Below are 27,540 nucleotides of genomic sequence, written 5' to 3'. Positions count from 1 at the left end.
CCAGAAAGGAATTCTCTAGTGTCTTCTATGCTTTTTTCAAGACTGGCTAGTATTTTTATAATCATTATTCTGAACTCTAGTTCCGACATCTTACTTATGTCCACAGGTCCCTGGCAGTCAGTACTTCCTCTTGTTCTCTTTTTTGAGGTGTTTTTCCATCTTGTCATTCTGTCCAGAGAAGAATAGATGAATGAGAGAACAAAATAGTAAAATGGGGATAACGACCCCAGAGAAATATACAATAAACCAATCAGAAGAGACCTAAAATGGGGGGGGGGGAGGGAGGAGGAAGAGAAGAAAAAAGAGAGAGAGAGAATATAATCAGACAGGTGAATAGAGTAGAGCAATACAGTGGATCCTGTGTGTATTTTGGTCTGTTAGAAAACTAGGTCCCAAAATTGTAAAGAAAGAAAAACATATATACAAAAATAAATTTAAAATTAAATTTAAAATGGAGTCTGCTTGTCTCTGTCTCCCTCTGGTCACTCTACCTACCTCTCAAATAAATAAATCTTTAAAAAAATTATTTCCAGATGAAAAGTTAGAGATTTGTTGTGCAACAAATTGCATATACTTAGCACTACTTTACTGTACAATTAAAAATGTTTACAATGATGAATTCAGTGTTGTGTTTTTCACAATAATTAAAAAAAAATAGAATATCAACAGAGAATGGATCCTAATATTAATAAATGACTTATTTAATAATAATGTATCAATATTGGATCAATTGTAATGTATTATACTAATGCAAGATATTAAAAATAGGGGAATTGAGACAGTAAAAGATAGTAAATGACATTTAGCTCAATGTTTTCTCTCAACCTAAAACTGCTTTAAAAAGTCTACTAACGGTGGTTAGTCCAAGATGGCGGAGGAGCAGAAGACCTTAGTTTCGTCTGGTTCCAGGAATTCAGCTAGATAGCTATCAAATCATTCTGAACACCTGTGAACTCAACCAGAGCTCTAAGAAAATAAGAGCTGCAACTCTACAAATAGAAAAGCGACCACTTTCTGCAAGGTAGGAGGTGCGGAGAATTGAATCTGAGGCGCTACACGGGAAGATAAACTGCAGGGGGGAGGGAGCCTCCCTAAGCCGGCACCAGAAAGTGATATAGCAGTAGAGCACAAAATCAGAACTTTTAGAAGTCTGCTCTGGTGAGGGACGTTGCTGCCTGAAAGGTGCTCAGGTGGAGAAATGGGGCGGAATCCAAGGTAGGACAGTGTGGTGTCAGGATCCCTGGGGTTACAGGAAGTCCAGGGGTGCCTGAGTGTGGCAGAGTTCCCAGACATCACAGCAGGGAAGCCAGCTGCAATTAGCAAGCCCAGGAGTGTGCTCTCAGCTCCTGGTTGGCATATACCTTGAACCACAACACGGTTGGGCAACCGCTTTCCAAGCAGGGGCCCAGTGAGCGGCAGAACTGCAGCAAGACCTCGCTTCCTGCCCTGGCAGGAGCAGCGCGGGTGCACAACGCAGGAATCTGCAGAGTTTTGCAGACTCAAAATGGGGTGGCGTGCCTGAGATAGAAAGGCTTAGTCATGGACTGGGTGAGCAGAGTGCGGATGGAGACCAAGGAGACAGGAGTGATTGACTGCTTTTCTCTGAGGTCACACTGAGAAGTGGGGCCTGAGCTCTCAGCTCCAGGGCTGGAGATTGGGAGGCCACCATTTTCATTCTCATCCTCTAAAGCGGCCTGGAAAGCCTTCAGAGAACAAAAGCCACAGAGAGCAATCCTGAGCTGCTTACTTAGCCTGGCCCCCTGGCAAGGGCGGTACAATTCCACCTAGGGCAAAGACACTTGAGAATCAACACAACAGGCCCCTCCCCCAGATGATCAGCAAGAACATCCAGCCAATAGCACGTTTACCGATCACTGAGAACTGCAAAACTCCAGTGCTAGGGGAAAATAGTATATAGAATTCATGCGTTTTTTTCCCACGATTCTTTAGTCTTCCAACTTTAAATTTTTTTCCTCTTTCCTTTTTCAACCAATTTATTATTTTATCAACTCTTTTTTTTAATCTTTTAAAATTTTCATTTATAGTTATATTCTGTCCTTTCATTGTATTTAATTTTATTTTTGTATATATGTTTTTTCTTCTCTACAATTTTGAGATGCAGTTTCTTCTAACAAACAGACCAAAACACACCCAGAATCTAGTGTATTCTCTTCACTTGTCAATCATATTTTTTTTTTTTACTACTAGTTTTTTTTTTTTTTTTTTGGCTAAAGTCTATCCTTTCAATGTATTTAATTTTAATTAAAATTTAAAGTTCCCATTGAGCAGGGAGCCCAGTGCGGGGTTCAATCCCAGGTCCCTGAGATCATGACCTTAGCTGAAATCAAGAGTCAGATGCTTAACCAACTGAGCCACCCAAGTGCCCCTAGAAATAATTTTTTAAATGTGTTGCAGTTCTGATATATATATATATATGTGTGTGTGTGTATATAAATATATATGAGACTGATTAAATTATAAATTTCTTTTTGACTTTTTTTCTAACTTTCTGTATCCTTAAAAAAAAAAAAGAGGAAGAATAATAAGCTTCTGTTGGGAAGATTGCTGACCAGTGGTAGTGTTAGAGATCATATTTTCCAGAAATTGGGACATCTTTTTTGAGCTTGACTAGACCTGTGTGATCCTCCATGGGTATAGTTAAAGGTAGCAAAGAATTTCATGCCTCCTACATCAGGAACATGGACTTTGGTTTTGTGATCATAGTGGTGAGAAGTGTGGAAGAAGTGATTAGTCGTTTTCCAGATTCTGCCTGTATTTCTGCTAATCATCTTGACATTATTCCTCTAAATACTGTTTTTATCCTAAGTGTATATGGTCTTATAAAATTGGAATGACTGTCATGATCCATGTCCCTAGATAATCTCTCTCTTCTTGGATTTGACACATGGAGAGACACAGAATTTAAACTCTAAGAAGAGTGCTCATATTTTCAACAAAATGAGAGGGATGTACCTCAACATACAGCCATGTATGACAGGCCCACAGCTAACATCGTAGGGAATGGTGAAAAGCTGGAAATCTTTTCTCTAAGAAGAGGAATAAGACAAGGATTCCCGCTCTTGCCATTTTTGTTTCTGACAAAGTACTGAAAGTCCTAGCCAGAGCAGTTGGGCAAGAAAGAGAAAAGGCATCCAAATTGGAAAGGAAGAAGTAAAACTGTACTATTTGCAAATGACATGATATTATATATAGAAAACCCTAAACACCACACCAAAAAACTATTAGAATTATTACATGGATTCAGTAAAGTTGCATGATATAAAGTCAGTATACAAAAACCTGTTGTGTGTCTATACACTGATAATGAACTATCAGAGAAATAAAATAATCCCATTTATAATTGCATCAAAAAGAATAAAATACTTAGGAATACATTTAACCAAAAGTTGAAAGACCCGTACACAGAAAATTGTTAAGTCATTGATGAGAGAAATTGAAGAAGTTATAAATAAATGGAAAGATACTGCATGCTAATGGATTGGAAGAATTAATATTACTATTAAAATGTCCATACTACCTGAAGCAATGTACTGAATCAGTGTAAACCTTAGCAAAATTCCAATGGCGTTTTTCACAGAACTAGAAACCTGAAATTTGTATGGAATCAAAAAGACCCCAAATAGCCAAAACAGTCTTGAGAAAGAAGAATAAAGCTGGAGGCATCACACTGCCTGATTTCAAACTATGTTACAAAGCTGTAGTAATCAAAACAGCTTGGTATTGGCATAAAAACAGACACATAGACACAAAGATCAAGGAACAGAATAGAGAGCTTAGAAATAAACCCACACATATATGATCAGTTAATTTATGACAAAGGAGCCAAGAATATACAACGGGGAAAGGATAATCTCTTCAATAAACAGTGTTGGAAAAACTGGACTGCCACATACAAAAGAATGAAACTGGACCACTATCTTATACCAAACACAAAAATTAACACAAAATGGATAAAGACTTGAATGTAAGGCCTGAAATCAAAACTCCTAGAAGAAAATATAGGTGATAAACTCCTTGATGTCAGTCTTGGTGATGATTTTTTGGGTCTGAGTCTAAAGACAACAAAAGCAAAAATAAACAAGTGGGACAACAAACTGAAAAGCTTCTGCACAGCAAAGGAAACCATCAGCAAAATGAAAAGGTAACCTACTGAAGGGGAGAAAACTTTTGCAAATTGTATATCTAATAAGAGATTACAATCCAAAATATATGAAGAACTCATAAAACTCAATAGCAATAAACAACCATATTAAAAAATGGGCAGAGAATCTGAATAGACATTTTCCCAAACAAGACATACAGATGGCCAACAGGTACATGAAAAAGATGTTCAATATCATTAGTCATTAGGGAATTACAAATCAAAACCACAGTGAGGTATCACCTCACACCTGTTAGAGGGGCTATTATCAGAAAGACAAGAGGGGTGCCTGGGTCGAACAGTTGGTTAAGAGTCCTACTCTTGGTTTTGGCTCAGGTTGTGATCTTAGGGTTGTGAGATCAAGCCCCACGTTGAGCTCTGCACTCAGTGCAGAATCTGCTTATGACTCTTTTCTCCCTTTTGCCCTACCCCTCCCCCCTGCTTGCACGAGCTCTCTCTCTCTCTCAAATAAATAAAATCTTAAAAAAAAAATAGACAAGAAATAACAAGTACTGGTAAAGATGCAGAGGAAAGGGAATGCTCATATACTGTTGGTAGAAATGTAAACTGTGCAATCACTATGGGATACAGTAGGAAGGTTCCTCAAAAAATTAAAAATAGAACTACCATATGATCCAGCAATTCTACTTCTGGGTATTTATCTGAAGAAAATGGAAACACCAATTTGAAAAGATATATGTACCCCCATGTTCTTGCAACATTATTTACAATAGCCGAGGGGTGGAAATAATGTGTGTCCATCAGTGGATGAATGGATAAAGAATGCTGAATCATACGATAGTTGTGTTTTTCGTTTTTTGAGAAACTTCCATACAGTTTTCCATAGTGGCTGCCCCAGTTTACATTCCACTTAATGTAAAATTTTTAATTTCAGTTTATGTTTCTTTTTTTACCCAAGTGTTGTTAATAGTTGTTTTATTTCTGTTTTTAGCTGGTAGGACCTTTTTGTTATTTTTATTAATTTCTAGTTTTATTGTTTTTAGAAAGGTTTTTTGGGGTAATATTTCTACTTTTATGTGACCTAATATTAATCTGTTTTTATTAATGATCCTTGGGGCACTTGAGAAAAAGGTGTATTCTGTATTACCAGTGTATTGTTTGATATTATCTGTAAGATATACTCTACTAATTATGTTGCTTAGGTGTTCTTTAGAATTTGCAAGTTTTGAAGGAAGCCTTTCCAAATCACATATACTTTTAATTTTAAGTCCTTCTCAGATCCTTTTTTTTTTTTTAACATTTATTTATTTAGAGAGAGTGAGCAGGGAAGGGGCAGAGGGAGAGGGAGAGAATCTCAAGCAGACTCCCCGCTGACCGCAGAGCCCGACACAGGGCTCAATACCAGGACCCCAGGATCATGACCTGAATCAAAATCATGAGTTGGACGCTCAACCAACTGAGCTACCCAGGAACCCCTAGACAGCTCTTTCTTTCTTTCTTTCCTTTCTTTTCTTTCTGATTTTATTTATTCATTTATTTGAGAGAGAGAGAGGGAAACAGCATGAGAGGGGAGAGGGTCAGAGGGAGAAGCAGGCTCCCCGCTGAGCCAGGAGCCCGATATGGGACTCGATCCCAGGACTTAGGGATCATGACCTGAGCCGAAGGCGTTCTTCCAACCAACTGAGCCACCCAGGTGCCCGACAGATCTTTTTTTAAAAAGGATTTTTAGGATTTATTCCTGGGATGCAAGGATGGTTTAATATTCCCAAACAGGGACGCCTGGGTGGCTCAGTTGGTTAAGTGTCTGCCTTTGGCTCAGGTCATGATCCTGGGGTTCTGGGATTGAGTCTCACATTGGGCTCCTTGCTCAGTATCGAGAGCCTGCTTCTCCCTCAGCCTGCTCTACCTGCCATTCCCCCTGCTTGTGCTTGCTTGCTCACTCTCTCTTTCTGTCTCTCACAAGTAAATAAAATCTTAAAAAATAATATTTACAAAACAATCAACATGATACGTCCCATCAAGAAGGGAAAGGATAAAAACCATATGATCATTTCAATAGATGCATAAAAACATTTGACAAAGTACAACATCCATTCATGATAATATCCTCTGCAGAGTAGGTCTAGAAGGAATACTTCTCTGTATGAAAATCCCACAGCCAACTTATACTCGGAGGTGAAAAACAGAGCTTTTCCCCTACGGTCAGGAATAAGACAAGGATGTCCACTCCCACCACTTTTATTCAACATAGTGCTAGAAATACTAGCCACAGCAGTTAGACAACATAAAGAAATAAACAGCAACCAAATTGGTAAGGAAGAAGTAAAACTCTCACTATTTGCAGATGACATGATACTATATAGAGAAAACGTTAAAGACTCCACAAAAAATAAAAACAAAAAAACAAAACTAAAGCTGATAAAGGAATTCAGTAAAGTCACAGGATACAAAATCAGTGTACAGAAATCTGTTGCAAACCTATACACTAATAATGACAGAGCAGAAGTGACGGTAAGGAAAAAATCGTATTTACATTTGCACCAAAAACAATAAAATACATAGGAATAAACTTAACGCAAGAAGTGGAAAACCTGTACTCTGAAAACTAAACACTGATGAAAGAAACTGAATATGATTCAAAGAAATGGGAAGACATTCCATGCTCATGGGTTGGAAGAAAAAGCATTGCAATGTCTATACTAAAGCAGTCTGCAGATTTAATGCAGTCCCTATCAGTGTACCAACAGCATTTTTCACAGAACTAGAACAAACAATCCTAAAATTTGTACAGAACCACAGAAGACCTCGAATAGCCAAAGTAATCTTGAAAAAGAAAAACAAAATTGGAGGTACCACAATTCCAGATTTCAAGTTATGTTATAAAGCAGTAATAATTAAGACAGTATGCTACTGGCATAAAAAATAGACACATAGATCAATGGAATAGAACAGAAAACCCAGAAATAAAACCACAATTATATGGTCAATTAATCTTCAACAAACAAGGAGTGAATATACGATGGGAAAAAGATAGTCTCTTCAACAACTGGTTTTGGGATAGTTGGACAGCCATATGCAAAAGAATGAAACTGGAAAACTTTGTTTTACCATACACAAAATTCTCAAAATAGACTAAAGACCTAAATGTGAGACCTGAAACCATAAAAATCCTTAAAGAGAGTACAGGCAGTAATCTCTCTTGATATTGGCCATAGCAACATTTTTCTAGCTACATCTCCTGCAGCAAGGGCAATAAAAGCAAAAATAAACTATTGGGACTACATCAAAAAATTTTTTTTCTGTATGGCAAAGGAAACAGTCCATAAAATTACAAGGGAACCTACTGAATGAGAGAAGATATTTTCAAATGCCATATCTGAAAAAGGGTTAGCATCCAAAATATATGAAGAACTGATACAACTCAACACCCAAAAACTAAATAATCCAATTTAAAAATGGGCAGAAAGCATGAATAGACATTTCTCCAAAGAAGACATACAGATGGCCAGAGATACATGAAAAAGATGGTCAACATCACTCATCATCAGGGAAATCAAATCATAACTACAGTGAGATATCACCTTATACCTGTGAGAATGGCTAAAATCAAAAACAAAAACAAGTATTGGTGAGGATGTAAAGAAAAAGGAGCTCTTGCACTGTTGGTGGAATGCAAACTGGTACAGAGACTGTGGAAAATGGTATGGAGGTTCCTCAAAATAGTAAAAATAGAACTACCCTACAATCCAGTAGTCACACTAGTGGGTATTTACCGCCCAAATAAAAAAAACCACTAATTCAAAGTGATACATGCACCCCTGTACTTTTTTTTTCTTAAAGATTTTATTTGACAGAGAGAAAGAGGGAGAGAGAGAGCAATTGCAGGGGGAGCAGCAGGCTCCCCACCCAGCAGAGAGCCCGATGTGGGGCTGAAACCGAGGACCCTGGGATCATGACCCGAGCTGAAGGCAGACGTTTAACCCACTGAGCCACCCAGGCACCCCACACCCCTATACTTGTAGCAGCATTATATAGAATAGCCAAGATATGGAAACAGCCCAAATGTCCATTGATTGATGGATGGATAAAGACAACGTGGTATATGTATACAATGGAATATTACTCAGCCATAAAAAGAATGAAATCTTGCCATGTTATTTGCAATGACATGGATGGAGCTAGTGAACTAAGTCAGTCAGAGAAAGACAAATACCATATGATTTTACTCATGTGGAATTGAAGAAATAAAGGAGCAACGGAAAAAGAGAAACTAAAAAAACAGACTCTTAACTATAGGGAACAAACTGATGGTTACCAGAGGAGTGGTGGGTGGGGGTATGGGGGAAATAGAGGATGGGAATGAAGAGTACACTTACAATGATAAAAATAAAATGATTAAAAAAACATTTTTAGACTTAGTGTGGACTTAGATCACCCATTGTGTTTTCAGATCAACCTTAGGCCCTATTCCTAGTTTCCCTTCTTCATTATTCCTGACATGTATTCTCAGTCTACTTTTTTCACCACAAAGCCTTGAGGCAGGAAAGGGATGGGGGAGGCACATGAGATCACACACCAAGATTTGGTTCTTTTTCTTTTTTTACTTAGTATATTTTTAAGTTTAGACTGTCTTCAAGTTAGGCAGAGGACATGGTTTTCATATAGCTATTTTTTTTTCCTTGTTATTGTTCTATATTGTTTGTGGAGAAAATATTGTGAGACTGGGACGTAAGCATCTGCCATTGTCTTCAGATGCCCCGTTATCTTTAAATCATATATACATCATAGCAGAAGTTAATTTAACACTTTATACTTTGGTTTGATGATAAAGATTAAGGTTTACGTTCTGTGGGGGTTTAGGCTTACAGAGTCCCAAGTGAATAATCAAATATTAATTAATATCATCTTACTGGATTAACCTTATAATAGGAATTGTTTAAACAGAAACATTTTTATTTTTTTTTAAAGATTTTATTTATTCATTCGAGACACAGAGATAGAGAGAGAGAGCACAAGCAGGGGGAGAGGCAGAGGGAGAAGCAGGCTCCCCGCTGAGCCAGGAGCCGGACGTGGGGCTCAATCCCAGGACCCTGGGATCATGACCGGAGCCAAAGGCAGATGCTTAACCATCTGAGCCACCCAGACACCCCAAACAGAAACATTTTAAATGAAGTTTTATGTTATATGTTAAGATTTTGACTGCTGGTATTGCTATAAAAAAAAGCAAAGTAACTGTAAAATGTGTGAGGCTTAGATGGGGCTTAAAATTGAAATGTGTCTTTGTTTTGGACAAATTAACATAAACCTAAGAGTTTGGGGGAGGTGGAGAGTAAAAAATGGTTTTTCACAGGATGCCTGGGTGGCTCAGTTGATTAAGCATCTGCCTTCAGCTCAGGTCGTGATCCTAGGGTCCTGGGATTGAGTTTCAGATCGGGCTCCTTGCTCTGTGGGGAGCCTGCTTCTCCCCCTGCTTGTGCTCTCTTTGTCAAATAAATAAATTTTTTTTAAAAGTTTTTTCACAATGCTTTTTCTAGACTGTTCCATATCTTCTTCACTTTTACATACCCTCCTCACCTTTGCTTTATACAAGTTAATACTTCATTGACACTAATTTCTTTCTTTTTTTTTTTTAAGATTTTATTTATTTGACAGAGAGAGACACAGTGAGAGAGGGAACACAAGCAGAGGGAGTAGGAGAGGGAGAAGCAGGCTTCCCGCGGAGCAGGGAGCCTGATGCAGTGCGCGATCCCAGGACTCTGGGATCATGACCTGAGCTGAAGGCAGACGCTTAACGACTGAGCCACCCAGGCGCCCCAACACTAATTTCTTTTGTAGCAATGCTTAAACTTTCCTTATTGATAGCTGAATTTTTCCATCCTGTATTTTGTAATGGCTCTGAGGTATATTAAAAGTATTTATTGTGGTGCCTGGGTCGCTCAGTCGGTTAAGGATCTGCCTTCGGCTCAGGTCATGATCCCAGGGTACTGGGATTGAGCCCCGCGTCTGACTCCCTGCTCAGCAGGAAGCCTGCTTCTCCCTCTCCCTCTGCCTGCTGCTCCCCCTGCTTGTGCTCTCTCCCTCTCTCTCATTGTCAAATAAATAAAGAAAATATTTTTTAAAAAAAGTATTAGGGGCAGCTGGGTGGCTCAGTGGTTAAGCATCTGCCTTCGGCTCACATCATGATCCCAGGATCCTGGGATGGAGCCCCACATCGGGCTCCCTGCTCAGCGGGGAGTCTGCTTCTTCCTCTCCCTCTGCCTTCTGCTTGTGTTCCCTCTCTTGCTGTCTCTCTCTGTCAAATAAATAAACTCTTTAAATAAATAAATAAATAAAAGTATTAACCATTAAAACTCTACAGCTACCTAATTTCCAAGACTTGAATTGAAAATGAAGTTAGAGATTCTGTTTTATGGAAATTTTAAATATTGAAAGCTTAATCATGATGTCAACACATTAGCACATCCTAGAGTTTTAGAAAATTTATATTGGTCATCATTGTTTCTGTGGTTTCTGGGTGGTTTGTTTTTAGTTTTAAGTAGACTTTTTCTTTGGTTGAATTATTTTTTTCTTTTCCCTTTGCACACGTTTTTCTGTGCAGTTATTCAGGAAGGGAAATTGTCACTCTTCACTTCTCTTTCTTCCTTCACCAGACGTAAGTGTCAGGTATGTGTGTGTGTGTATGTGTGCGGGCGCATGCACATACGCACACAAAAAGTGGCTATGGAGGTACTCATTGGATGAAGGAGTATTTCCCAGAGTATCAGAAGGTTGCTACTGTAGGATAGTGACCTGCTTTTCCATAGCATCTTCATTTAGCAAGAATATGTACCAAGAATTCTTTGTCAAACTTAACATATCTGTGAGATGATTCTTTTTCCTATGGTTATTATTTTTTTACTGTTAGAGACTTGTATAACTTAAATTAACTTTGTATTCTCACCTAGATCATTTAAAATAGCTTTCTTTGCTGTTGGAAAATACTCACTTCTCAGAACAGAGATAGCTTTCCTCATTGATTCTGTCAGTACTGTCACTTTGAGGTATGAAAATGCATATTTCCAGACGTGAACGTTAATCTCTACTGTATTTTGGCAGTCATCCTGGTGTCTTCAGTGCAGAACTTTCAATCTGAGAGATATTTTAAAAATTATCCAGTATAATTAAAGTCCAATATATTGTTGCATTTTTAATGGTGCCATAGTTGTGCAGTAAAGATTATATTTCTAGTAGTTTATCCCATTTCTCAGATAATATGACAAAGGCTTCTAAGCTAGTGCATTCAGCCAAACTCTTTTATAAAGAATGCTTAGTGGGAATGCAAACTGGTGCAGCCACTCTGGAAAACAGTATGGAGATTCCTCAAAAAGTTGAAAACAGAGCTATTCTATGACCCAGCAATTGCACTACTGGGTATTTACCCCAAAGATACAAATGTAGTGATCCAAAGGGGCACCTGCACCCCAGTATTTATAGCAGCAATGTCCACAATAGCCAGATTATGGAAAGAGCCCAGATGTCCATTGACAGATGAATGGATAAAGAAGATGTGGGGTGTGTGTATATATATGTACACACACACACACACACACACACACACACACACACACACAATGGAATATTACACAGCCATCAAAAAAATGACGTCTTGCCATTTGCAGAGATGTGGATGGAACTAGAGGGTATTACGCCAAGCGGAATAAGTCAATCAGAGAAAGACAATTATCATATCTCATTGATAAGTGGAATTTAAGAAACAAGGCAGATGATCATAGGGGAAGAGAGGAAAAAATGAAACAAGATGAAACCAGAGAGGGAGCCAAACCATAAGAGACTCTTACTCTTAGGAGACAAACTGAGGGTTGTTGGTGGGGAGGGGTATGGGGTGGCTGGGTGATGGACATTGGGGAGCGTATGTATTGTGATGAGTGCCGGGTGTTGTGTATGAATGATGAATCACAGACCTGTACCCCTGAAACAAATAATACAGTATAAAAAAAATGCTTATTTTTTTCCTACTCTAAGTAAATACTCTTCCTTGGAGCTTTTCTTGAGCCCTTTCCACCTACCAACCTAATGTAATTTTTCCTTTCTTTGAATCCCTGTTAATAATGTTCTCGCAGCCCTTACATTTTTTCGTCCTTTGCATAATGGATATTCGAATAGTTTTATGTCCACTACCAAATGATGAGGTGTTTGTGGGCAGACTATGTCTTGCTCATTTTTGTGCCTTTTGCACTGCTGTCACAACACCTTGCTCAATAAATACGTAGCTAATGACTTGAATGAAATAATGGCAGTTGGACATTTTGGATTATGTGAAATTTGCCTCAGCTACTGAGGCTAATGGTGATGTTGTCTCATTAATAACCACTCAGGCTGGCTTTCTTCTTCCAAAAAGTACAAAATACTTTTACATTTTGTTTTTCTGAAATGAACTCTTAAAGCCAGAAAAAAACTTAGAATTTTTTTTTTTTTAAAGATTTTATTTATTTATTTGACATAGAGAGTACAAGTAGGCAGAGAGGCAGGCAGAGGGAGAGGGAGAAGCAGGCTCTCCGCTGAGCAGGGAGCCCGATGTGGGACTCGATCCCAGGACTCCAGGACCGTGACCTGAGCCGAAGGCAGTCGCTTAACCAACTGAGCCACCCAGGCGCCCTATTTTTATTTTTATTTTTATTTTTTTTATTTTTTTTTAAAGATTTTATTTATTTATTTGAGAGAGAAAGAATGAGAGACAGAGAGCGTGAGAGGGAAGAGGGCAGAGGGAGAAGCAGACCCCCTGCTGAGCAGGGAGCCCGATGTGGGACTCGATCCCGGGACTCCAGGATCATGACCTGAGCCGAAGGCAGTCGCTTAACCAACTGATCCACCCAGGCGCCCTATTTTTATTTTTTTAAAGATTTTATTTATTTATTTGACAGAGACACAGCGAGAGACGGAACACAAGCATGGGGAGTGGGAGAGGGAGAAGCAGGCTTCCCGCCTGGCAGGGAGCCCGATGTGGGGCTTGATCCCAGGACCCTGGGACCATGACCTGAGCCGAAGGCAGACGCTTAATGACTGAGCCACCCAGGCGCCCTAAATAAATAAAATCTTTAAAAAAAAAGTGAATCAGTTGTTGACAGGCAGAAAGAAAATATAGTGGACATTCTCCTGATGCTATATTTTGGTAGAATATGTGCAGTAAAATGAGTGATTTCTGGGGCTGGAGAAGGGTATAAGAATTGTGTTGCTGCAGCTTAGGTCATAGGAAGTAGGAGAGAAAAATAATTCTTTTCCCACTTTGTCCATAAGAGCAGGATTTAGCTCCAACTTTGAAATTGGGCCTAGGTTGAATGAAGAGGGCTAGGGGAAAGGTTTACTTAAGAGATTATAGGTATAGGTCCCAGAGAAGAGTTAGTAACTGGCTCCATGATCTTAAGAGACAGCTAAGTAATCTAACTTGATTTGAACCCAAGTGGTAAAAGACATACTTTTCTTAGCATATTGGGGCTTAGAAGTATATTTAAATGTTAGGAGCTAGTACCTGTGTGATTTGTACCTTTACTTTCATGTGAAAGTACATTACATAGTTAAATATTTTAAACACCTATAATGTAACAGGCCCCATACTAGACCATATGTTTATGATGAGGAAAAAAATAATTTTGGCAAGAGCCAAGTGGGGAAGGCAGACTTACATATGAACAAATGTATTCATTGCCATGGGAGATATGTATAAAGTCCAAGATAATTTAAATTAGGAAGCAGTGAACTGTGCTTGGAGACAATCAAAGGGGAGGAGAATGAATACTTTATGTGATTTGAAATGAATTGCCACTATAAAAAGTCGTATAACCAGGAAGAAATGCCCCTTTCTCTTTCAGTCTGCCTGTTGGAATAAAAGAATGAAGACTATACTCTGGCCTCAAGATACTGTCTAGAGGAAAAAATCATTTTCTATAAATTCTCTTTATAGAGGTGCCAGAACTGATCCTGTCATTTGGGGTGTCCATGAAATTTCTTTGAGTTGATCAAAATTTTATACCATTCTGAGTCTCAAAACTAAACAAAAGCCTTCGCTGACTAACCTAGTCTTACCCTGGTGTTTAAACATTTTTTTAATTCTCTAATATCTATACCCTAATATTTTTATACTTCTTCAGGATACCAGCTTAGAAACGTATCATTTGAATATATTTCATGTATAGCTTGGCTAATTAGAATGTAAAATTCTTTTTGGCTCTTTAGGTCTTACATAGGGCTGAATAGTATGAACTTAAAACATTTTTGTTGAGGGGCGCCTGGGTGGCTCAGTTGTTAAGCGTCTGCCTTCGGCTCAGGTCATGTTCGAGCCCCGCATCGGGCTCCCTGCTCAGCGGGAAGTCTGCTTTTCCCTCTCCCACTCCCCTCGCTTGTGTTCCCTCTCTAGCTGTCTCTCTCTTTGTCAAATAAATAAATAAAATCTTTAAAAACAAAACAAAACATTTTTGTTGAATGAGAACTTCCCAGTAATTCTGTTATATGCTGAATTAGTTAGCTTTTGCTGTGGCAGTAAACAACCCCCGATTTTAGTGGCTTATAATCATAAACATTTATTTCTCACTAGCATTCTGTAGGTTGGTTGTGCTCAGCTGGCTCAGCTGATCTTCACAGTGCCTGGCTCCAGCCTGAGATACGTTCGTTATTGAACCCAGGTTGAAGGATCATGTCTATCCTGGGCATGATCTTCTCTTCATAGAGTGTAGGAGCACAAGAAGGCTAACAGCAATACTTCTTAAAAGTGCTTTGTGGAACTGGCCCACATTCTGTTGGTCAAAGCAAGGTCAATGGCAAGATACGTATCCAAAATAAAGAGTGTGGAAAATTGTATTTGCCTATGGGATGGGGGATGGGAGAGTGAATGTTTTTTGAATGATAGTATGACCTAATACAGATATTTCTGAGTTAAACAATGAGAGGAACAGGTGAAGTTATAAGTATGAAACTAAAGAATTTAGTGGGTAGGAGGCCTTCCAAGGACCTGGGAATGAAAAAGATTTAATTAAAACTTAAATTAATTAAAACTTAAATTACTTTAACAAAAACAGTATCATCACAAGGTAGGGGGGGCAGCAAAGTGTCCTAGAACCTGTCCAGAACCTGGGTTCTCATGTTAGTCCATTTATTTTAGATTCTGGATCTACTTCTAGCTGCATACTCTAGAGCAAGTCACTGTATCTCAGTTCCCACATCTTCAAAATGGTTTGTGCCACTTATAAATCTGTTGCTTTGCAATTCTAAATTCCTCCTTCAATGTCCTTTTTGTGATACTGGAAATTTCTCTCTTGCCACCTTTTGTTAAGGTTTGTCAGTAGAAGGGCTAGAGGGAGACTAGAGAAGGAAGAAGTTTGTCTTCCTGATTCTTGTATGCACTGTAGCACACAGTGGCCAGCAGTGTGTGGGACACCCTGGGACTCTCAACCCGTAGGTAGTTTTAGCAGCAGTACTCCCAAATGCAGTTTCCCAGGGAGTTCCATACTCTGACATCTCCCCATGGGTACTTTCCTGAGTTCCACTGGAATGTTGAATTCTCCTACTAGATGACTTTATAGTGACTTCTGATGGCCTGGCACTTTAGTAAATTTCTCAGATATCCATGGCCGTGTCCTCACCACGGGCCTGTATCTCAGCCCTGTTGAGAGTGGCCACTTTACAGATTTATTCCTCTCCTATTGTTCTGCATCAGCCTTTGAAATAGTAGCTGCTCCCTACATCTGTGATCTCTTTAACCCTTAGTATTTTACCCCTGTTATAATTAATAATGCTTTACTTAAACTTTTCCTGTTCAAGTTATCATGTTGTGTTTTTTGTCTTCTAATTGTACTTTGATATATCAGGTTTATAAGTAGTATTTTTTTCATACAGTTGTTCTGAGGATTAAATTGGATACTATATGGTATTGCAAAGTGTTTAGTGTCTGTCATTGAGTAAGTCCGTAATGTTTGTTGGCGACGTTGATACTGCCATCGTCATCATTTCATCATCACTGTTGCTACAACTAGTTAGGAGTAACATTTTTACTTTTTATCCACAGAATGTTTCGTCTTAACTCCCTTTCTGCACTGGCAGAACTGGCTGTGGGCTCTCGATGTTACCATGGAGGATCACAGCCCACCCAGATGAGGCGACGACTAATGATGGTGGCTTTCCTGGGAGCATCTGCAGTAACTGCAAGTACCGGTCTCCTGTGGAAGAGGCAAGTGTTAGCTGAGGATCCTCTTGCTGCGCGTGCTTTCATTTTTCCAGTTGTCTCTGTTATCTCAAAGGATTACATTGATTTCTGGCTTAACTGTGTACCAAAATTTCTTGCCCAAATTATTTGGCATTGATAATATGTGTCTATGAGATAAGATGTTTCAAAGAATTCAGCTATTGTGTCAAAGCAACAAATAGGAAATATTCTGCTTCAAGGTCTGCCTGTCTCCTCTGCTGAGCTATTTAAATAAATAAATAATATATAATAGTAAGTGAATAAATTTAATAATTTACCAATTTAGCATGTACAATTCACTGGTTTTCAGTATATTTACAAAGTTGTGCAGCCATCGCCACTATCTGTTTCCAAAAATTTCCATCACTCCATAAAGAAACTCCATGCCAGGGTGCCTGGGTGGCTCAGTTGGTTAAGCGACTGCCTTCAGCTCAGGTCATGATCCTGGAGTCCCAGGATCGAGTCCCGCATCGGGCTCCCTGCTAAGCAGGGGTCTGCTTCTCCCTCTGACCCTCCCCCTCTCATGCTCTCTCTCTCAAATAAATAAATAAAATCTTTAAAAAAAAAAAAAAAAAAGAAACTCCATGCCATTTAGCAGTTATATCCTACTTTATCCATCCCTCCCGACCCTAAGCAACCACTGATCTACTTTCTGTCAATAAACAGTAAAATGGGGATAATGATAACACCTATCTCAAAGGGTAGTTACGAAGATTAAATAAGTTATTGGGTTTTTAATTTTTATTTATTTATTTTTATTTTTTAAAGATTTTATTTATTTTTTGACAGTGCAAGAGAGCACAAGCAGCGGGAGCAGTAGAAGGAGAGGGAGAAGCAGGCTCCCCGCTGAGCAGGGAGCCTGATGTGGGGCTCGATCCCAGGACACTGGGATCACGACCTGAGCTGATGGCAGATGCTTAACCATCTGAGCCACCCAGGCGCCCCAGGGGTTTTTTAAAAAAGCATTTTGCTTTATTTAATTTTAAAGTGGGCTCTTCATCTCACGATTCTGAGATCAAGAGTTGCACATTCTACCAACTGAGGCAGCCAAGTGTCCCAAGTTATTATATGTTAAATGCTTAAAAAAGTGCCTAGCACTTAACTTTGTAAATAAAAATCATTTATGGAGAAAGTACTTGGCACATAGTAAGCTATCAATAAATGTTAACTATTATTATTGGATATAATATGAAGATGAGAAGTGAAGAAAGGAGATAGAGTACTAGCAGAAAAGACTGGGTTTCCAAGAAAAGTTGGAGTTGTGATATAAAAGATCCTATATGCCATGCCAAGAAGTTGCAATTTTAATCTCTAGGCAATGATGAGTTAAGAGGTTTTGAAGCAAGAGACTGATCACAGACAAGTTTGAGGAGAGATTAATACAGCGACAACAGTAGAATAAACTGGAATGGGAAGAAGCTACTGACACTAATACTAGTTTGAGATGATGATGGGGTTACTGGAATCTTAGAAAGGAGGGCGTGAGTTTAGAAAAATTTCCAGGTAAAATGGACAGGAAGAGAGACAGAAAGATATAGACTGTGGGACACAGAAGGAGGAAGATAGGCAAAAGAAGGAAAGGAGGAATAGGAAATGCACCCTTTGTCCTTTCACTGTGATAAATAGTAAATGCTTAGTAATTTCTTCAGGGATGCTTTCCTACAACGGAATTAGAGGACCCCATGCAGGTGCATTTAGCATTGTCTTTGGCTTAGTCTGAAATCAAAGATGACAACAGCTGTACCTGAAGAAATTGAGAAGTTGTTTGATGATTTGAATGTTTAAGAAGTTACTACTCTTTCTTTCTCTGAGTCACTTTGTTTATACTACTCAGGTTAAATGCTGATGAACAAGTTTAGGTTATTTTACTTTTATTAATTTATGAAGTTTTTATGTAATATTACTCCCAGAAAAAGAATAAGACGATAATTAGGAGTGTTATATAAAGGAAACATTCCTATATTTGTGGTAATTTTTAAACCCCAAAACATCCAAAAGCAGAAAATCTACATATTGACAGTGTGTTCCCAATATGAGCCTTCTTCTAATGCATATGCTTTTATCACAGATTCTAATTTCATGAATGTTTCAAAATCATAAATATACCAAGTACCAAGATTTTAGTGGTCAAAGATTGTTAGGTTTGTGCCTTTGCTGTGCCATTTAAGAAGTTATAATGAGATAACTATAATTATTCTCAAGTTTTGAAATAAAAAATAAATAAAACTCAAGATCAATAGCAAAAACTCTCTAAAATGATTGTGAATTATCTTGTCAGAGAATGCAGGCATAGAGTTTGCCATTTAATTTTATATCTTTTTTCCATCCTCTTTTAAAAAATTGTGAAATGAGCAGAAATAAAATGTTTTCCTAAGAAGCGAGATTTAAAGCTCTTTTTGAAAGGGGGCAGGATATAATATTAAACTTAAAAATTTTTTAATTTATGAACTTTAAATTTTAAAACTTTAAAATTCATAAATTTAAATTATAAAGAATATGATCCAAAAACTAATATAGAAGTAAAGAAAAAAAATTTTTTTTTCCATCCCCAATCCCTGTTCCTGAACAAAAAATAATATAATACAATAATGTAGTTTTGAATCATATAGGTAAATAACAAAGAATACAATTTGGAATGTTTGCCTTCAAAGTGAGTATGTTCTGGGATATATAATTAGGTATGTGTATAGACCAGATATACTACCTAAATCCATTAACATAAATTAAGTATGATCCTCAGAAACCATATTACAATACTGTTAAAGAAGGACCATTTGTCATTTTACTCTTTTTTTTTTACTTCCTCAGTCTCAAGAAAGATACTGAGATATAGTGGTAAGGATTCAAGGTTTGAAGTCTGAGTATGTGGGTTTAAACTGGCTATATAATCTATCTAATATCATTCTTCTACAGCCTTAAGTAATTCCTTCACTAGGGGTTCTTATCTGCTGGAGATAGATTCTATCACCTTTTGTCTGGAAATGTCTTTATTTTGCCTTCACTTTTGAAGGATATTTTCACTGGATATAGAATTCTAGGTTGACTGTTTTCTTTCTGGCACTTTAAGGCTGTCATTCTATTGTCTTCAGTTTTGATTTTGTTTTGTTTTGGTTTTTTTTCAGCATGGTATCCTCATTATATTCTAGTATTCTTTTTTTTTTTTTATTGTGGTAAGGTATATGTAGTATCAGATTTACCATTTTAACCATTTTTTAAGTTATTAACATTAACTACAGTCACAGTGTTGTGCGACCATCACCACATTCATCTCTAGAATTTTTTCATCATCTCAAACTGAAACTCTGGACCCATTAAACAGTAACCCCTCAGTCACTTCTCCCCCTATCCATGGATATTCTGCTTTCTCACTTTATGAATTTGACTATTCTAGTACCTGTAACCGACTGAGCCACCCAGGTGCGCCAAGCATGTGACTCTTGATCTCAGGGTTGTGAGTTCTAGCCCCACATTGGGTGTAGAGATTACTTAAAATTAAAAAAAAAAAAAATAGAAGTACCATTTAGAAAATATTTTAGAAAATATCATTAATTGGAGGATCTGAAAAGATGGCAGCATAGGAAAATCCTGAACTTACGCACTTCCTTAAACATACCAAATCTGTGGCTACATACGGATAATTTCCCTCTGCAAAAGATCTGAAAACTATAGGAACTGCTCTCCACAACAGAGAATAGAAGGACCACATCAAGATGGGTAGGAGAAGCAGAGAGAGACACAGTCCTACAAAAAACCCCACCCCCTGAGTGGCAACATTTCAATAGAGAGGGAATTTCACCAGGCAGTGCTTCTCCCAGAGGAGGGAGGAGTTGGTGCCCCACATTGGGCACCCTGGCACCTGGGATCTGCACTGAAGAGACAAGCCTGAGAGTATTTGTCTTGCAAAACCAATGGGTTTGACATCCAGAAAATTCTATAGGAAACAGATACCCTTCTCAGAGGGCCCATGTGCAGTCTCGCTTGCCCTGAGACCCAGGAAAAAAAACAGCGACAAACAGAAACAAACTTTTCAAACAGTTTGAAAAGGACTTGCCAGTGACTCACAAACAGAAGGCATATGACAGGTGTGGAGGTCCTTCCTGAGGAGCAAGGGATTCAAGCCCTGCATTGGGCACTCCCTGCACCACCCCTGCACCAGAAAGACAAGCCTCCATTTTGTCTGGCTTTGAAAATCAGCAGGGCTTAACTCTAGGAGAGGTGGAAGGCCATAGGAAACCAAAACTGTTCTTAAAAGGCCCATCGACAGTCTCACTCACTCTGAGATCCAGCATATTAGAAGCAGTTTCAAAAGCACCTAGGCCATATATGAGGGTTTATTTACTAATTGTAGGGCTGTGCCAGAAGGGCAGGGTTCTGTAGGAACTTTTTCCAGGAATGGAACTGCTAGCAGCCACCATGTCTTTTGCCTTCCTTCAGCCTAGCTGGCCCAATGAAGGTGCCGGTTCTGACACTCTCCATTTACATTGCTAGCACTGCTTACCCTGCCCTGGCATTTCCCTGTGGACCGACCTGTCATGGCAGGTACTCCTCCAAGGCAGCTCCTCCTTTGCCTCACCTGATAGGCAGTCTCAGTGAGGACCGGTGTCCCTCCAAAGCGACTCCTTGGGAGAGTTGGGGGGGTCAGCCCTGCCCATGAGCACACCTGTAACAGTTGCAGCCAGGCCTTGCAGATAGCCACACCAGGTGCTGACCCCACCTACTAGACACACACAGCAGCTGCAGCCTGGCCTCTAAGCCTGCTAGGCTGGAGTCAGCCTCATCCACCAGTGCAACCACAGCACTTGCAGCCCAGTCACAATAAAAGGGTGCCCGCAGCCTACATAGGCTGCCTGTTGTTGGGAGGGCTTTTAGAATGTATTGGACCTTAAACAACCAGCAACTTAAAATAGACTGCTATATATATGAACCTCATAATAATGTAACCACAACCCAAAAACCTATGATAGATACACAAAAAATAAAAAGAATCCAAGCATCACACTAAAGAAAGCCATCAAATCACAAGGGAAGAGAGCAAGAGAAGAACCACAAAAGCAACCAGAAAACAGAATCGCAGTAAGTGTGTACCTATCAATATTTACTTTACATGTAAATGGGTTAAATGCTCCAATCAAAAGACATAGGGGGGATTGAATGGATTCATCTATATGCTGCCTAGAGGAGTCTCACTTCAGATCTAAAGACACATACAAATTGAAAGTAAAGGTTGGAAAAAGGTGTTCTGTGCAAATGAAAGTGGAAAAAGAAAAGCCAGGGTAGCAATACTTAGACAAAATAGACTTTAAAACAAAGATTGTAATAAAAGACAAGGAAGGGCATTAGATAATGATAACCGGATCAGTCCAACAAGAGGTTATAAAGGTTGCAAATACCTGTGCTTCCAACACAGGACTTTAACACCACACATACATCACTGCAGAGACTCTCTAGATAAAATCAGTAAGGGAACAGTGGTTTTGAACAACACATCAGACCAGATGGACTAAATAGGTATATACAGAACATTCCATCCCAAAACAGCAGAATGTACATTCTTTCCAAGTGCACATGAAACATTCTCCAGAATAGATCACATGTTAGGACACAAAGCAAGTCTCAGTAATTTAAGATTGAAATCACTTTAAGCATCTTTTCCAATCACAACAATATGAAACTAGAAATCAATTACAAGAAAATAAAAATGGAAAAAACACAAACGCGTGGAGCCTACAGCATGCTACTAAACAACAAATGCATCAATGAAGAAATCAAAGAGGAAATTTAAAAATACCTCAAGATAAATGAAAATGGAAAGACAGCATTCCAAAATCTTTGGGATGCAGCAAAAGCAGTTTTGAGAGGTTTATAGTGATACAGGCCTATACCAAGGAACAAGAAAAATGTCAAACAAATCTAACGTTATACATAAAAGAACTAGAAAAGGAGAACAAAGTCCAAAACTGGTAGAGGAAGGAAATAATGAAAATCAGAGCGGGGCGCCTGGGTGGCTCAGTCGTTAAGCGTCTGCCTTCGGCTCAGGTCATGATCCCGGGGTCCCGGGATCGAGTCCCACATCGGGCTCCCTGCTCGGCGGGAAGCCTGCTTCTCCCTCTCCCACTCCCCCTGCTTGTGTTCCTGCTCTCGCTATCTCTCTCTCTGTCAAATAAATAAAATCTTAAAAAAAAAAAAAAAAAGAAAATCAGAGCAGAAATAAACAAAATAGAGACTAAAAAACAATAGAAAAGATCAATGAAAATAAGAGGTTGTTCTTCAAAAAGAAAAATGAAATTGATAAACCTTTAGGCAGACTCATTAAGAAAAAGAGAGGACTTAACATCAGGATTGAAAGAAGTTACTGCTGACACCATGGAACTACGAAATATTACAAGAAACTACTATGAAAAATTACATGCCAACAACTTGGACAACCTAGAGGAAATACTAGATAAATTCTTAGAAACAAAAATTATTCCAAGACTGAATCAGGAAAAAATAGAAAATCTGAAAGAATAATTACTGGTAATGAAATTGAATCACTAATTATAATAATAATAAAACCTCCCAAGAAACCAAAGTCTAGGACCAGATGGCGTCACAGGTGAATTCTACAAAACATTCAAAGAAGAGTTAATACCGGTCCTTCTCAAACTATTCCAAAAATTGAAGAGGAAGGAACACTTCCGAATTTATTCTATGAGGCCATCACTTCCCTGATAGCAAAACAAAAGACCCTACAGAAAAAGAAAATTACAGGCCAATATGTACCTCATATAACTGGAATCATACAGTATTTGTCCTTTTATATTTTGCATATTTAGTGTAATGTCCTCAAGTTTCATCCATATTGTAGCATATGTCAGAATTTCCTTTTTTTTTTAAAGGCTGAATAATATTCCATTGTATGCGTGTAGTCCATCTGGACTGTTGTAACAGAAACACCACAAACTGAGGAGCTTATAAACAAACATTTCTTACAGTTCTGGAGGCTTAGAAGTCCAAAATCACGGCGTTGGCAGATTCAGTGTGTGGTGAGCATCAGCTTACTAATGGCTTTCTTGCCACTGTAACTCTTCATGGCAGAAGGGTGCAGGGGAGCTTAGCCTTTTTTTTTTTTTAAATAAGCACACTAATCCCATGAAGATAGAGCCCTCATGACCTAATCACCTCCTAAAGTCACCACTTTCTGATACCGTCACCTTGGGTGTTAGGTTTTTAACATATGAATTTTGGGGGGACACATTCAAGCCATAGCACTGTGGATACCATGTTTTGTTTATCAGTTCATCTGTTGATGGACATCTGAGTTCCTACTACCTTTTGGCTATTGTGAATAATGCTGCTGTATAAGTATTTGTTCAAGTTCCTGCTTTCACTTTTTGGGGCTACATGCCCAGAAGTGGTATTGTTGGATCTCGTAATAGTCCTCTTTTTAAATTTTTGAGGAATCTTTATACTTTTTTTCCGTAGCAGCTGCACCATTTTACTTTCCCTCTAACAGTGCATAGGAGTTCCAATTTCTCTATATCCTATGGGTATAGAGGGAATATACTCCAATATAATAAAAACCATATATGACAATCCCATATGTAATATCATACTCAATGGTAGAAAACTGAAAGCTTTCCCTCTAAGATGGGGAAAAACACAAGAATGCTCACCCTTGCCACTCTTATTCAACATAGTATTGGAAGTCCTAACCAGAGCACTTAGGCAAGAAAAAGAAATAAAAGGCATCAAAATCAGAAAGGAAGAAGTAAAACTTTCTATTTGCACATGACATATTATAAATAGAAACCCTAAACACTCCACCAAAGTAACTATTAAAACTAATAAATAAATTCAGTAAAGTTACAAACTGAATATACAAAAATTTATTGCATTTCTGTAAACTAACTGAACAATCTGGAAAAGAAATAAAACAATTCCATTTACAGTTGCATCAAAAAGAATAAAATACTTATTAATAAATTTAACCAGTAAGTGAAAGACACATACACTGAGCACCGTAACATATTGATGAACAAAATTGAAGAAGATACAAATAAATGGGAAGATATTCTGTGTTAATGGATTGAAAAGTTAATATTGTTAAAATGTCCATACTACTCAAAGCAATTTACACATTTATTGTAATCCCTGTCAGAATTCTAATGCATTTTTCACAGAAATAGGGGGCTAAGTCCTAAAATATGTATAGAACACAAAAGACCATGAATAGCTAAAACAGTCCTGAGAAAGAAGAGCAAAGCTGAAGGGAGCAAATCGTACGTCCTGATTTCAAACTATATGACAGAGCTATATTAATGAAAACAGTATGATACTGGCATAAAAACACACATAGGCCAATAGAATAGACTAGAGATCCCAGAAATAAACTCCTGCATATGTGGTCAATTAATATTTGACAGGGAGCCAAGAATTCTCAATGGGAAAATGATAGTCTCTTCAATAAATAGTATTGGGAAAACTGGGTAACCACTGCAGAAGAAGGAAATTCAACCTCTATCTTACCCCATTTATAAAAAATAATTCAGATGGATTAAATACTTTAACATAAGACCCCAAACTGCAAACTCCTAGAAGAAAACTTAGTGGGGGAAAAAAAGAAAATAAAACTTAGGGGAAAAGCTCCTTGACATTGGTCTTGGAACTGTTTTTTGGATAACAAAAGGACAAGCAACAAAAGCAAAATCAGCAAGTGGGACTACATTAAGGTAAAAAGCTTGTGCACAGCAAAGGAAACAGTGAACAAAACAAAAGGGCAACTTATGGAATGGGAGAAAATATTTGCATACCATATGTCAGTTAAGAGCTTAATATCCAAAATATATAAATAATTCATACAACTCAGAAGTTGTATGAATGACGTTGGTTTGGCAACTATTTTTTGGGTAACAAAAGGACAAGCAACCAAAGCAAAATCAGGAAGTGGGAGTACATTAAGTTAAATGTAAAAAACAGATGATCTGATTAAAAAATAGAGGACCTGAATAGACATTTTTCCAAAGAAGACATCCAGATGGCCAACAGGTGCATGAAAAGGTGCTCAACATCACTAATCATCAGGGAAATGCAAATCAAAACCACAAAGAGATATCACTTCATAGCTATTAGAATGGTTATTCTCAAAATGATAAGGCCGAACAATTGGTATAGATGTGGAGAACTAGGAATCCTTGTGCACTATTGATGGGAATGTAAACTGATGCAACCACTATGGACAACAACATTGAGGTTTTTCAGGAAATATTACCCACCATTCCTACTTCTTGGATACATATCCCAAGGAAATGAGAACAGGATCTTGAAGTGATATCTGCACTCCCATATTTAATTCAGCATTATTCACAATAGCCAAGATACGGAGATGACGTAAGTGTCCTTCAACAGATGAATGCATAAAGGTGATGTGCTGTATGCACACACATACACACACAACTCATAAATATTATTCAGCTATGGAAAGAAGGAAGTCCTGCCATTTGCATCTACATTGATGGACCTGGAGGGCATTCTGCTACTGAGATAAATCAGACACAGAAAGATAAACTGTATGGTATCACTTATATGTGAAATCTCAAAAACTTGAACTCATAGAAACAGGCATTAAAATGGTGATTACCAGAGGCTGGTGGTTGGGGAATTGGGGAGTTGTTGGTCAGAGTACAAACTGCAGTCAGAATATAAATATGTTCTCGGGTCCAATGCACAGCATTGTGATTATAGTTAATAATACAGTATTGTATACTTGAAAATTGCTAAGAGACTAGATAGATTTTAAATGTTCTCACTCAAAAAATGTGATAATTGTGTGATGTAATAGAGGTTTTAGCTACTGCAATGGTGGCAGTCAGATTGATACACATAAGTGTATCAAATTAATACATTGTACACCTTAAACTTATAAAATGTTATCATCAGTTATATCTCAAAAAACTGCTTTGAAAATACACTTTTATGTAAAATATACTTTCAGGTAAGGGTAAAGAAACTAATTATAATCATAATTATAGAAATGAGTCCGCAAAGCTTGCAAAGATCTTCTGGAAAAGACCTTACTAATTTGTGGACTCTTCTAGTTGATGGCCAGTATAAAAAGTAAGGATAAACTAAAAAAATGTGTGGTTTTTTTTTTTTTTTTAAGATTTTAATTATTTGAGAGAGAGAGTGAACACGAGCAGGGGGAAAGGCAGAGGGTAGGGGAGAACAGACTCCTCTGTGAGCAGGGAGCCTGATGTGGGGACCAGGACCCCAGGATCATGACCTGAACTGAAGGCAGACGCTAAACCAACTGAACCACCTAGGCGCCCCCAAAATGTGTTATTTTTAAAAGTACAAAACAAGATAACTTCAGTCACATACAAATATTCTGTACTTTTATTCCTTCCTTTCTCACTCTTTATGGTACTGATGTCACAAGTTATATCTTTTATATTGTGTATCCATTAACATGTTTTTTAGTTAAGGTGGTTTTTTTTTAATATTTGATCTTTGATCTTCTGTTACAGAATTTAAAGAGATCGACACATCATCATTATAGGACAACTGTATTCCGCATTTGTGTATATATTTGCCTTCACCAGTGAGCTTTATACTTTATCTGCTTTCATGTTGCAGTATAGTTTATTTTAATTTGAAGGACTCTCTTTAGCTTTTTTTTTTCTTTTTTTGGGTAATGCAGGTTTAGTGGTGTGAACTTCTTCAGCATTGTTTATCTGGGAACATCTTTCTTTCTCCTTCATTTCTAAAGGACAGTTTTACCAAATATAGTATGTTTGGTTGGCAATTTTTTCTTTCAACACTTTCCATATTTCATCCTATTTCTTTATGGCCTACAAGGTCTTATAGTTTTATGGGTTCCTCTTGTACATGATGAGTCACTTTTCTCCTGCTGCTTTAAAAATTCTCCCTTAGTCTTTGACTTTTGGCAATTTGATTATAATGTGTCTTAGTGTGGATTTCTTTGGGTTCCTCCTCTCAGAAGTCTCTTGAACTTCTTCAGTCTTGATGTCCATTAACTTCCCCAAATTTGAGTTTTCAAGTTTTTTGCCATATTTTCTTTAAATAAACTTTTTACCCCTTTCTTTCTCTTCCTTCTCCTTCATGCATGTAGTGGTTTTCCATAAGTCCCCTAGGCTTTTTCTTTTGTGTTTTGTTCCTCTGACTGGATAATGTCAAATGATCTATC

General features: G+C 38.0%; 1 protein-coding gene across 5 annotated transcripts in view; it reads left to right on the top strand.

Annotated features, from left to right (window-relative positions):
• Positions 1-27,540, top strand: part of MICU1 (mitochondrial calcium uptake 1) — a 238,976-nt gene that overhangs the window by 29,132 nt on the left and 182,304 nt on the right. For all 5 annotated transcript variants that reach the window (XM_032423966.1, XM_032423968.1, XM_032423964.1 and 2 more), the window contains one exon: positions 16,179-16,340. In XM_032423966.1, coding sequence (XP_032279857.1) covers positions 16,180-16,340 — 161 coding nt within the window. In that variant the 5' untranslated portion in view covers position 16,179. The remainder of the gene's footprint in view (positions 1-16,178; positions 16,341-27,540) is intronic.

This window comes from Phoca vitulina, unplaced genomic scaffold (assembly GCF_004348235.1).
Source record: "Phoca vitulina isolate PV1807 unplaced genomic scaffold, GSC_HSeal_1.0 scaffold29, whole genome shotgun sequence".
NCBI lineage: Eukaryota > Metazoa > Chordata > Mammalia > Carnivora > Phocidae > Phoca > Phoca vitulina.
This window is presented reverse-complemented; position numbering and strand designations above follow the sequence as displayed.